At 40.8% G+C, this 13,311-nt stretch overlaps 1 protein-coding gene across 1 annotated transcript in view; it reads right to left on the bottom strand.

Moving 5' to 3' along the window:
• Positions 1-12,643, bottom strand: part of emilin1a (elastin microfibril interfacer 1a) — a 42,263-nt gene extending 29,620 nt beyond the window's left edge. The window contains exon 1 of the mRNA XM_084737609.1: positions 12,239-12,643. Coding sequence (XP_084593735.1) covers positions 12,239-12,360 — 122 coding nt within the window. The 5' untranslated portion in view covers positions 12,361-12,643. The remainder of the gene's footprint in view (positions 1-12,238) is intronic.
• Between the last annotated feature and the right edge of the window lie 668 nt (positions 12,644-13,311).

Genomic DNA, 13,311 nt, shown 5'->3' with positions numbered 1-13,311 from the left:
CTTACACTGCTTCTCCAAGCTGGGGACATACCGACCACTACCTACTGTAGATAATACACTGACCATGGATAAATACAGTACCTCATACAGTCCTACTTCAAATAATCCCATTATGGGAAAATAAATGGAAAAATGTTATATTAACATGGACATATATGATGAAACATTCACTCCAGGAACCTGACAACCCTGAAAGTGTTGAGCTGAAACTCAACATATCACCATAAACATATCAGGAGCTGTCTGATTTCACACATTTGATAAGGCTTTCCAGACAGATGCACAAACAAGCAACGGAAGCCAGCCTGGACACACTTTCATGCATGTTAATCACCACAAACACACTTTGTCCTTCACCTGAAGACACACACACACACAAACGACGTCTTCATTACCAGGGACCGAGCAGTGAAACTTCCATTGTACACGTCTTATTTTTATTTATAGAGCCATAACTCAGCGTGAGTGGAACTCTTGCACCTGTCTGAGCATCTCTTTATTTCCCAATAAATCTCACCTCCTTATAAAACAGCAGACAGACACTTCATGGCTGAGCAGGAAGTTGCGGTCTGACATCTCAACCCACACATACCAGGTTCATTTTACTTAACAGCATCTCTGCAGGAGCCCTGTGGAGAAGAATTCTGGGTAAAAGTGGAATAGGCAGTGACAAGAGTGACATGGAGAGTAGGTGGGAGGAAGAAGGAGTGAAAGAGAGAAAAGGGTTTTAATGCTTAAACAAAGAAATGACTTGGCGGCGCCTATTGTTGACGGATCTTTCATTTAGCTTCAAGGGAAGGCTTTGACAGCGACCTGAATGAGTGGATGGAAAGGGGCGTGTCTCACTGTTTGAACTGTGACCCCCGAGGTCAAGCACCCCTCCAACGTCCTTGTAAAGGTATCCCCCCGGACACACACCGAAAAGCACACAGACTGTCACAGACGACAACATGCACACTCGAGTGCACTCACTCACGCTTGAGCGATTGCACAGCGACGGACAAACACACACAAAAGGCAGACACGCACATTCTTCCAATCTCTCTGCACTGTCTTAAAATGCAGTTTTACTCACGCACACGCACACGCACACACACACACACACACACACACCGTTTTCCCCTTTGGACTCGTTCCAACATCAAGGGACAGTGTGATTGTGTAAACTTCTCTCTGATTGTTTAGCCTGGCGGTCACCATGATTTACACAGACAGTGCATGATACTGCCATTTGCTTTAGCATTATTGCTCAGATATGTCAGCCTGTGGAGGTCTGCGGGGGTTTGTGTGGCTCTCTTGAATTTTAACCATTTATGGAGGCGTGTGCGTTTGAAACATAAGTCTCCTCAAAGCCAAATTGCACTTGCCCAAAATAGTACAAACCATTCATGCAGGTAAAACTTTTATTAGCTGCTCTTAAGTACAAACCAGTAAGTTCAGTGGTTAAATATGTTGTGATGTCTTGTTCCATTTATTCTTTAAGTTGAAAGGAGGTTTATAGTTCAACTGTCCATGTGTGGTGGGATGGGATACATTTTGGGAACCGATCCAAATCTCTAAACAAGGTAAAGAAAGCTTTCTCAAATGAAATGCATGCTGGGAACTATGGTATTTAGCTTACAATGGCTGTGACTGGGAAGGATCTCTTTTCCCACATTTGCATTACCATATATAAAGAGATTTGTTTGCTGCACTAATTAGCAGAAAGCAGAAAATCACACAGATGAAGTGAGTTTGGACACTTTCCAAGGTTCAGACAAGACAAGGACAATCCTGTGTCAGTCTCTGCTTGCTGGGGCATTTTGGTATGCTAACACGATTGTAGAGAGGTGAAAAAAAAATCTGATTATTTGTCAATTTAAAACTAATTTGCACTAATTTAATTTTACAAGAAAAGAAAGTTGCAGTTTTTGGTAGGTTTGTCGTAGTTTAGTTTAGTTCTGTGCAAAAAAGCTCAGAGAACTACACGTCTCATCTCACATGATATACGTCACACAACACAACATCGCTTTTAATGTCATCTTACTGGAAGTGTTTTATCCAGTGGCTCCTAGAGCTTTTATCAGCCATGAAAAGAAAGAACAAGTAAAACCTGGTGTTGTGTGACAACTTGTCGGTATGAAAACACACAGGCATCGTAGCTTCAGTGGCTAACATTAGCTTTTGGAGGGAGAAAGTCATGAAGTCACTCACGCAACTTCTGGTTGTATGGTCTTTCTTATTAAGTATCTTCATAGTCTAATATATAAACAGTTTTATTCCAAACTGCAACTTTCTTGACTTTTTGACAAACATCATTTTCATGGCACAATTTAAATGGGATCAAAAAGGAAACTCGCCACTGACTACCGCTGAAGGGGCATGACTTGACATAAATTAATTCTGGAATATCAAAGGAAGAAGTTATTTATTATGATATCATGTAAAACTACCAAATGTTAACGTTAGCTAGGACATGTCTGAATTCTAAAGCATACATAAACAACTTTTGGCTACAAATCTCGTAGTTCCATCTGACTGCTAACATTTTGAATGTCAACCTGAATTAAACTCAAACATTAGCATGCTAACATGCTCACAATGATGATGCTAATAGTGACTAGCAGGTAGCTATGCTATTTATCATGTTCAACATCTTAGTTTAGTATGCTAGCTTCTTAATATTTATCAATTATCACTATAGAACTGGTGAAGCTGAGGTTGTTGGGAATGTCATTAGTTAAGCAAGTACTTTTTCACACTTGGGAAGATGATTGTTCTTTTGTGGACTGTTCTCTGCACCCATATCTCATGTACTTTGGGACAAATTAAACGCCATAGAGGGAACTCCATTTCTCACTTTTTGCCAGTCTTTTTCTTTTATTCGGTGCAGCCAATTCACCGTCTCGTCTCCTTCCTCTCTTCATAAAGCTGTTTGTTCATTTGGTTTGCTTTTTCTCAAAAATGCAGCATTCAGATACTGATTTGGACACTGATTTCCATGGAAATGGTAGAAGATTTGGAGTGTTCAGATCAGCCCTAATCTAGAACATTTCATGGCAATCCATCCATTAGATGTGGAGACATTTCACTCAAAACCACACATTTCTACTTCATGGTGGTCCTATCCAATAGTTGAGCATTTGAGACATTTCAGTCTGGACCAAAGGCGTGGACCAACTGACTAACTGGCTGACAGACCTACATGATCATCCATAGAGCCAAAAACTGGGGCTGAATCCACGCAGAGATCCAATCCAGTCACAGACGGTGTTTATTCTTGAACCATATTAGGATCAGTTTATTGAACACTTACTTATGCTGTCATTAAACTAATAATATTAAATCAAAGGACATGAATTGATGTATAAAATGTATAAATCTCAAGCTCGTAACTTGCAGTGGTAAACATGATCTCTACTCTTTCTTGAGCTAGCGGTTAGATGTGACTATTTTCCTTGTGATGGACAGGAGGCAATTTTCTAGCCATTGTAACTGACCCACATTAGATTTCTGCGAGCAATGAAGCTTGAATTCCGAGTTACCACAACAGTAGACTGCGCAGCAACGTCTGCTGCACTGGAGTCACTGGGTTCAATTAGCTTGCTCCGGGGCAATTATTAAAAGAAGCTTAATTACAGACAATTGCTCTCTCTTTATGCCCAGATTGCCTAACCATACTGGATTCTCAAGGGTAATTTCTTAGATATTCCATCACCATTAGAGTACTATATGAATTCCTGACCTACACTTCCCCCTAAAATACAGAAGAGGCATGAACAAGAAAAGAAGAAGACTGAGTGAATGAGAGGAGTCATGAACCAACTTTGATTTTGCCTGACTTTAATAGAAAACCCTTCTCCTTTTTTTGTTACTTTACAGCAGCCAAATGTTTCTATCATCTTATGATTTTGTATTTTCAACAGTCTCACTGTATCAGATTTTATTGTATTATTAATCTGTGACGGAAACGTCCAAGTTCTATGCAGGACAGTGACACATTGTGTACGATAAAGGCCAGCCTAGCTCTGACTTTGTCCGATAAAGTCGTGCCAGAGGTGTTGGACGGGGTTGAGGTCAGGGATCTGTGCAGGTCAGTCAGCTTCTTCCACACCAAGCTGGGAAAACCATTTCTTTACTGGCCTGGCTTGCATTGTCACACTGAAACAGGATAGGGAGTTCCCCAATCTGTTTCCACAAAGCTGGAGGCACACTATTATGTACGATTATATGCCGTACAATATAGCATTCATTCATGGAACTAAGCCCAAATCATGAAAAAAGCATTGCTGCACTAATGGCCCCTGAACATTAGATTTGTCAGAACTAATCACCTCTTTGGCTCGACTGTTTTTCCTGTTTCAATCCACAAAGCAGAAGGCCATAAAAACAGCCGACTGTAACCTCTTCAACTCCACAGGAACGTCACTGGATGGGCCAACAATACTCTTAGCAACACTTTATTCAAAGTGGTGTACATATGACTGCCATTACACTGTCATAACCATGTCATGACCCCTGTCATGAACATGAGTCTTTATGACTCTATGACTGAATGTTTACGACTGTGGTCATCAAGTGTTATTCAGTCAATTATTATACTTTTAATGCAAAACTGACATTGCATGAGATGTCTTTGTTATAACAACTAGATATTATCAACCTTGAACGAAAACATGCTTAGCTTCAGTTCTGTTTTAACTGACACTTGCCAACTTTAGACCATTGAAAGTGTGTCATGAATATTTTCCTTGACTTCAAGTAAAGTGGTGCATTTGGACTTGTCTTTAAGAGGTCATTAAATTCTATATGGCAGAGTACAGTACCAAGGTAATTTAGCTTGCAGTTAGCTAGTTTCATTGTTGCTTAAGTAGGCTAAACGCAGTCTGACAGTCTTATGCACACCAGGTGAAAAACAGTGTACTTGATTTCTTTAAGAAGCTGTAGTAAGTTTCATAGCTGGAGTGAAGATAAATATACTGGCATCATATGAAACTAGAAGACCACTGGGAACAAAACTGTCATACTAGCTGGAAAGGGGGCTAAATAACACTCCAAAGTTAGGGTAAATTTTGACGAGGTAAAACTGGTGCGGCCATTCTAAAAAGGGGTCCCTTGACCTCTCATCTAAAGGATATCTAAATAAATATGGGTGCCGAAAAGTCTCCTCTTTACAGACATGGTGACCCCATGCTATTCCCATGCAGTTGTGAGCATGTAGATTTTGCATGTAGTATAAATGTGTTATTTTCTCCTATTTTATTAGAATATTTCTGCTTACTGGGGTCCACAAACAGTTTTGGAATTGCATCAATTCCATGTGATTGTTAAGGCTGAGACTTTTGTGGATTCAATAAGCCTAATTACATTCATGTGTGAGCATGTTAGTCCCCATTGTAACCATTTCATTGTAGTAGGACCACTTTTGAAACTGTGTAAAATTACCTATGGTGGACTCATTACAGCCTCATGGAACTTCACAATCAAAAACTAGACATCTGGTGCATTCAGAGGATGGATGGGTGTCTCTCTGCAATTTCCAAAACAGAAGTGCTCACCATCCAATTGTGGAAATTTTTTTATACCAAATCACAGCATGAATTATTCTATGGTGTTCCTCAAGGTCTTGGTGTCTTAGTGGCTGTCCACCAAAACCTTTTTTCCCTAAGCAGCTTTACTTTTTAAATGGTTTCCAATGGGAGCATTGTGTATTTACACTCTGCTAAAAACGCCTGCAGTGTGCCGAGGTGCCGAGGGCTTATTCTGCACTGAGCACTGCACATTTGGTGGGTTTTTTTCTGGTCGTTGAGTGTTGGAAAGTGTTCAGCTTTGTTCAGCTGTGTTCATTACTGTCACTTTATACACAGCCAACCAATCACAATGGAGGAGGGGCAGGACAAATATCACAAACTGCGTCCTGCTCATACTGTGGCCAACTCCTTGAATAGAGGTCCATTGAACTTCAGCTCTAGAACCATGTACTCGCTAGTTTCCTCACATGCAAAATCTCATGAACCCACATAGACAACGTTATGCTGTAATAAGCAGGCTGCCATGAAAAGCTCGTTATGCGTAGGATTAGGGGGGCTTTCAATGGCGAGCTAGTCTGCCAGAAAATGCACCACCTGCTATCTCCCCTAGCACACCGGCGGATCCGTCTTCTCTCCCTACATGTTTCAACCTTCACTTCATCCAGAGGAAGTACTCTACTTTGCGCCGGCATTTTTACTCTCAGAATTTGTTGAAAATACAAACTTACCTACAATATTTGGTACTTGCAAAATATAAGTTAACCATTGCTTCCACAGATTTCCTGTATCAGAGCAACAAAAGCATCTCAGCTGATGGCCTCCATAGTGCTCTCAAAGGCTCTCAGCTGGACGTTTTCAGAGGAGTGGCTGGCATTTTGAGCTGGGAAAAAACACCGTGGAGACAGTCCCTTCAAGAGGTATTTTGGAAAGATTTTGGCAATTTCAACTAATGCTCAACTCGTCAAAAATCGTAACACTTGAGACTATATGACGGAGCAGGGGAATGGCCATCATAGACTTCTATCATTATGTTCTTATACACTCTTAACTTTCGAAATGTGAATAAACACCTAAAGAAAGCACAACGTTTATTACAAATTTATGACTAGACAAACTTGACAAATAGGGCTGCACCTAACTACTACTCTTACTCTAGCTATGGATTAATTTATTGTTTAATTTAATGAATTTTTAAATAATTAAATTAAACAACAATTAATTTACTTAAAATACATATCACAACCATGTCTCATTAATATTTCAATGCTTTATTCAATTATAATCCTGAAAAATAGACATAAAGTACCTTAGACTAATGACAATAGTGGCATATTTTAAAGTTAGCCTAATTTCCACCTTATTTAATAGACTCTGTGTCAGATGCGTGATCAGAAAATAGTGGATCTCAAATAAAAAAGACCTGTGATGCATTTTATTTTAATCAGTAATCACTGACAGCCCTTCACTGAACTGGACAATCACTTACAACTTAAGCTGGTTATGACATGAAGTTATCTCACCACCACTTATGCAAGTAAGATGATCAGTGGCAGTGTATTTTTGCATCATTGTGGGCCAAAGAAAGTATTTTCCATCATTTTTCTGGTGACTGCGATTAACGACAGCCTGCAGCTATTTTTGACTCATTCATGGCTGATAAAGTGAACAGAAAGTACAAAACAGCAGAATAACACCATTAGATGACGCATGGTGTAAAGTGTAAATCACTTTTAACATGGGGGTGAGGAAGAAACATCTAAAAGTGACTTATACTAACAGAAATATGTTCCACATGTTGATAATCCTGATATATCATGTTTGGGTGCTGGCACAAAGTAAATGGGGCGATACTGCTGCAGCTGCAGGAGGAGGACAAAGCGGTCGGTGCTTCACTTCTATTACTCGTGTGGAGCAGCTGTCCTGCTGTGAAAAGTCATGTCCAGTTTGGAGAGTTTGAGAGAGACAAACTGTTGAATCTGTCTAAAATACAACCACACTTTAGATGGTCATGGAAAGACCGGCTCTCTACGACTTGTTCTGCTGGTGAATCCATGCTCTGACTGGGCGTAGCAGTTCATAACGATGCGTCGATGCATGTGGATGATACGCAAATGGACGCTGACGAATTGCCCCAGCCCGACTGACAAATAGTGCTTCTGATGATGTATACCACTTCTTTACTTCTATGTACCCCAAAAGATCTCCTGTCCTCTAAAAAAAAGACGAAACTTGGTGGTAAGGAGGGGGAGGGCCAGAGGTTAAAGAACTAAAAAAGTCCATGTCAACACAACATCTGGAACTAAAGTGATTGAATGTGTGCATGTCTTATGGCACCCCAATGCTCATGAAAAGAAGAAAGTTGAAGGGGGAATAAGTATGATAAATGAGACAGAGATGCTCTGTATCTACTCCTTGCTCCCCTCCTGTGGTGATCTCATGTCTTGTACTTCAAACTGTCCATGAGCCTAAACAGATCAGCAGTCCACCTGCATCCAGCCCCAGACACACCGCTCCTTCTCTCTTCCTCTTCCTCTGTTTGGAGCTGACGGTCTGACGCGCAGCTTGGACATTTTGGCAGGAGATGTGTCGGACAGCTCAGGGTTCTCCTGAGCCCCCGGTAAGACCCCTGCCGGACGTCTCCAGTTCATTCAGCAGCCTCCACCACTTATGGAATACTTCACACATCTGTCAAAACAGATCAATTGAGTTCAAACAGATGTCAGAGGGGCAAACCACATTGCCACGGGCCAGCGCATTCTTCTCCCCGATGCGTCACACTGTGTGTGTGTGTGTGTGTGTGTGTGTGTGTGGTTTGTATGTGTGTGTATGTCACAGGCCAGCCATGCTGACTCCTTCATAGCCTACTGGTTTCAGCAGGGGGAAGGCATTCAAGGCCCAGTGTCTCCTGTCTTTTCTCTAATCATGCTGCTCCTCCCAACCTTTTCTCACTCTTTCATCTTCTCTTGTCACGCCTGCTCGCTTCTCTCTCCAGATCATCTGTTTCTTTTACTGACTTGCCAGTTTTCCCCATCTTTGTTCTTCATTTTTTTGTCTTATCTTCTCCTCACTTATCTTCCATTTCCTCACATTCTTGATTCAAGAGCTTCTAAGACACCAGCCTTAAGCAACCTGACTGTCCTAAAATGCAGCAGCAGAGGTTGAGAAGATCCATAATGTCAGTAAACTGGCTCAGTCAATCCCAGAGCCGCAATATCTATCTAATGTTAGCTAACATTAGCAAACAAAAGCTACCGGTCATGAGTGTACTGACCACACTGCAGCAGTGTGTTTGACTGCTCAAGAATTCAACTTCTCACTTTTTTTTCTTTGTTTCTTCCTTTCAAAGTTACACAGTTGCACATTTTTTAATCAGAGGTGTGGAACTGAGTCACATGACTCACGACTTGAGTCACACTAGAGTCACAAATTTGATTACTTTAGACTTGACATGACAAAATCGCAAAATACTTGCAATTTGACTTGATGAGTCAATGACCTTTTGATACCTTCCATCTGTTATTTATCGGTTTTTTGTTTCCTGAATCAACTAACGTCAACACTTTTCATTCTAAGCAAGTCAACTCTTGATTCAGCAGCCAATCAAGTGGCAGAAGAGAACAATGAAGAACTATCATTACGATACAGAGCTCCACTTGAACAGAATTATACCTATAATTAAAATTTGTTTGCGTACAGAAAAATTAAGTTGTCGACAAAAAAAATAAAATAATATATAAGTGTGTGTGTGTGTGTGTGTGTGTGTGTGTGTGTGTGTGTGTGTGCAAATATGGAGAAGCAACAACTTACAATTTCGCTCCACATTTTTCGCACAAAGAACAGTAAGTCGAGGCTAATATTAACATAGTTAGCAAGCTCAAAACTCAGGACAGGTTCAAACCTTAAAGTCTGAATCAAAATGAAAATGTGAGGATGACACATTCTTTCACTTTGTGTTGCTCATCATGGAGTGCCAGCAGGTTCTGTTCATGTTGGTGCTGATCTGGAGCACTTATCTATGAGATCTTCTCCCTTTGCTGTGAGTCTCCTGTCCTTTGGTCGCAAATGTGCTACTAGTTCACCGGTCACCAGAACAGGGAGAGAAAACATTTTTTTAAACCAATGAAGTGACGCATACAATGATCTGCTTTTGTGATTGGTTCGAATGGCTGAAAGGAATCACTCATAGTTGACTTGAGTGGTCGTTTGGTCCCCACCAGAGTCTGGCGTTCACACCAACACACACTGACTGCACAAAGTGGGTAAACGCTCCAGCATTCGGTTCCATCAGACTAAAGAAGGCCGGAATGGGGATTTGACTTGGGACTTGTTGGTCTTGACTTAGGACGTTAGACTTGAGAGCAAAGACTTGAGACTTACTTGCCTTCCTCTTTCTTATTTTGCTCTCTTAATAAGATACTGCATCTTTTCCCTCTTCTGTCTTCTACCTATTCTCCTTTTGACTTCTTATCATGTCCACCAGCCAACAGTTCAGCTTCATCATACACCAGAGGCCAACCATCCACATCCCATGACTCAGACAGCCACAGCAGTAGCAGCAGCAGCACACTGTGCTCTGATGTGGACCAAAACCTGATAGAAGCTCATATTGCAGGAGCTCAACTCCCAGAAGCCTGGCCTGCGTTGCATACACACATATGCACACACTAAGTACAAACACATGCAGGCATGCAGGCAGACATACACCACATGTGAGACTCTGTCATTCATTCACTCAGGCAATCTGTTCTTTTATTCACACACACGCACATTATCAGTCATTCAATTTGCCAAAAGTTTCCTCATTCACTCATTTACAAGCATACAAACAAGTCGCACACATCTGTCCACGGAGGTGAGGGGTCGTCCACACACAGGGCCCCTCAGGCAGAAGCTCAATTACATGCTAATAACACACTATGGGGCTGCGACAGCACAGTAAAAACATACATGTGTTGGCTCACTGACAGTATTAACAGCTTTATAGCAGGGACTCCAACGGCCATCATTGATTTACAAGCCACAATTAATCAACAGACACTCAGATCAAAATGATTTCCTTACTGTCCCATAAAAGAGGGCAATGTGACAGTTTGGGAGTCTGAATCACGCAATTTAAATTCCAGGATTATACATTATCAGTCTTTCAGATTAGTGATGCGCAGTTCAAGTTCAGTACCCCAGCAACTTGTCACTCCCCCCCACACACTGAGCCCATTCACCTTTACTGGACTGGAAGATGCCGTTTGCCAGAATGATAAATTCCACTCCGACAAGGCTGAAGTCAGGGGGTGCTGCTGGAACTCTGGGCCCCCTGAAAATGTTTCACCTGGGGCCCTGAAACAGTAAATATCTAAAATCCCTATAAGCCCTGTCCAGCTCTGGGCCCCCCTGAATCATCACACTCACCCCCACCCACCCATCACACCCCGGTCAGCGAGGGCCCCCGTGGAGTAAGAAACACCAAGAATCACCAACAAGATATTTACTCGAGAAATGTTTTCTTCTGCATGTGTTACTCAGATGATATTTTCATATTATAGATTCCAATGCATGTCTGATATTTTTTAGTGAGCATAATGCAGACTGTTTTTAAAAGACAGCATTTTACATATATTTGATCACTTCTCTTAATTCGAATTGCTTTATTTACTTTTTTTAAATGTATAGTTATTTATAATTATTAAAAATGGCTGTGAAAAGCTGATATTTTGATATCGATAACATTAGGGCTACATTTAAAGGACCTGTGTGAAGGATTTAGCAGCACCATGCGGTTAGCGTGCAGACTGCAAACACCTCACATCATTCACCTGTTCCTAGTATTTAAGAGAACTTACAGAGGAAGCACAATTTGCGCATTTACAAAGTAAGTCAAGGCTAATATAGCTAGCAAGCTAATGCTTAATTAATGTCAGCTCAACAGCTAAATGAGTTTATAAATAAACGAGGCTGTTACATTATGAATTGTTTAGAATTCAAAATTCAAAGTTTAGGACGTGAGACTCACGTGTGACTTCAGACTCGAGTGCAAAGAAACTTACTAGTGACAAAACAATGACAACCTCTGATTACTCTTTCAATTGTTTCAACCAACAATTTTGCAAAAACCCATGACAAGATCTTCAAACAGCATTTTCTGTCACACTGTCAGTCCAAAATAGTGAGATATTCCATTTACAAAACTGAGAAAAGCAGCAAATCCTCACATTTTCAAAGCTGGAACCATCAATTGACTGATTCATCAATTAATCGCTCAAATGTCATTATGTTTTTCCCAAAAACCATGCTTGTTTTGTCCACAACCCAAGATATTCATACTCCATACTCTTTTTCTTTAAAAAATACTTATAAAATACATTATTAAAATAGTTGCCAAATGATTTAATAGTTGACTACTAACTGATCATTTGTTGCAGCTCTATACTACAGCAGTAATTAGGTAACTTGTGCTTTCTTTGGAGATACAGCAGGTTAATATGTTAACTTGTTTTGTCACATTCTGACTTCTTGCATTAAATTTAATATTACTGTATAGCATTGTCCTTATTGGTGAAAGTGCATCAACTGTATATTAACTAGTACACACTTATATGTTTCTTCTATCAAAAGATGACATATGTATTTGAAGTAGTCTGTGAGTTCTGACAGATGTCAAAAATGTTACACTTGCCCCCGGGCTCCCCTAACAACATTGACACACATGTTATTCCGCTGATGTTCAGTCTTACCTGTGTCTGCTGGCTGCTCTCTGTCCAGACTGAAGACTGGCCTCTGAATACCCGAGACCCCAGCTAACCCGGGCCAACACGAAGGCAAGCAGGTAAAGCACAGCCTCCATCCTCGTGGCCATTTTGGCTTAAAAGCAAATAAATGTCATTTAGTTAGTTCCAAAGTTTATCCTTGAGAAAAGAAGAAAAAAAAAGAGTCTCCCGGTTCGCTGCTCGTCGTCTTCAGTGACGAGCTGTCGGTGGTTGCAGATGGAGCAGAGCCATGACTGGGTGACTGCGACCAGTCAAGTGCATTTCAGACGCTGAACTGAGTGCGACTGAAGCGGTGGAGCCTGACTGCTGCTGCTGCTGCTGCTGAGGAGGAGCGGAGCAACAAGAGCAAAGTTTCCTGTCAGAGCTCCAGGAGCAGTCATGCCCGCTCAGGGTCTCTCTCCTCCTCCTCCTCCTCCTCCTCCTCCTCTCTCTGTAAGTGTCCCCCTCCCCTCGTTACCTCTCTGCCCTCATGGACATGTTTCTTTTTTTTCGGTTTCTCTTTAATTCAGCTCAACTCATTTCACTTCTATTCAGCTGAAACTGCTTCCTTGGCATTGTAAGCTCATTTCGACCTTGCCAAAGTAATTTTACCACAAAAATAACAAAACAGTCAGTCCAAAAGAAATAAAAAAAAATAACTTTAGAAGCCTCCTGGATTAAATTTCAAAAACAGGTGGAACTTCTAATGAACGGTGTTTTATTCTCTACAACTGGCCCTTTATCAAATATAAGTATACAAATTATGCTGCTATTTTCTTAGCAGCAGGCATGTTTTTTATATAAGACGTTTTCCAAATCATTAGGACTATAAATGTTTTATTTTGGGGAAAGAATGAGGGTCATAATTCATGTCTTGGTATATTTGACACCACAAAAGTCAGCCTAAATGTCACCCTTACGTTTCCCCTCTGTTTAAATCTCCAAATATTAGCATTCAATTGTGATATCTAGAACTGTAATATTAAAATATTACATTCAACATTATTTCAAATGTTTCCAACAATGTTTGTTCTAACAATTAGAAATGTATTCAGTGTAAC

The sequence above is a fragment of the Lutjanus erythropterus genome, chromosome 15 (assembly GCF_056507025.1).
Source record: "Lutjanus erythropterus isolate fLutEry1 chromosome 15, fLutEry1.hap2, whole genome shotgun sequence".
NCBI classification, from domain to species: domain Eukaryota; kingdom Metazoa; phylum Chordata; class Actinopteri; order Lutjaniformes; family Lutjanidae; genus Lutjanus; species Lutjanus erythropterus.
Note: the sequence above shows the minus strand (reverse complement) of the source record. Positions and strands in the feature narration are given on the sequence as shown.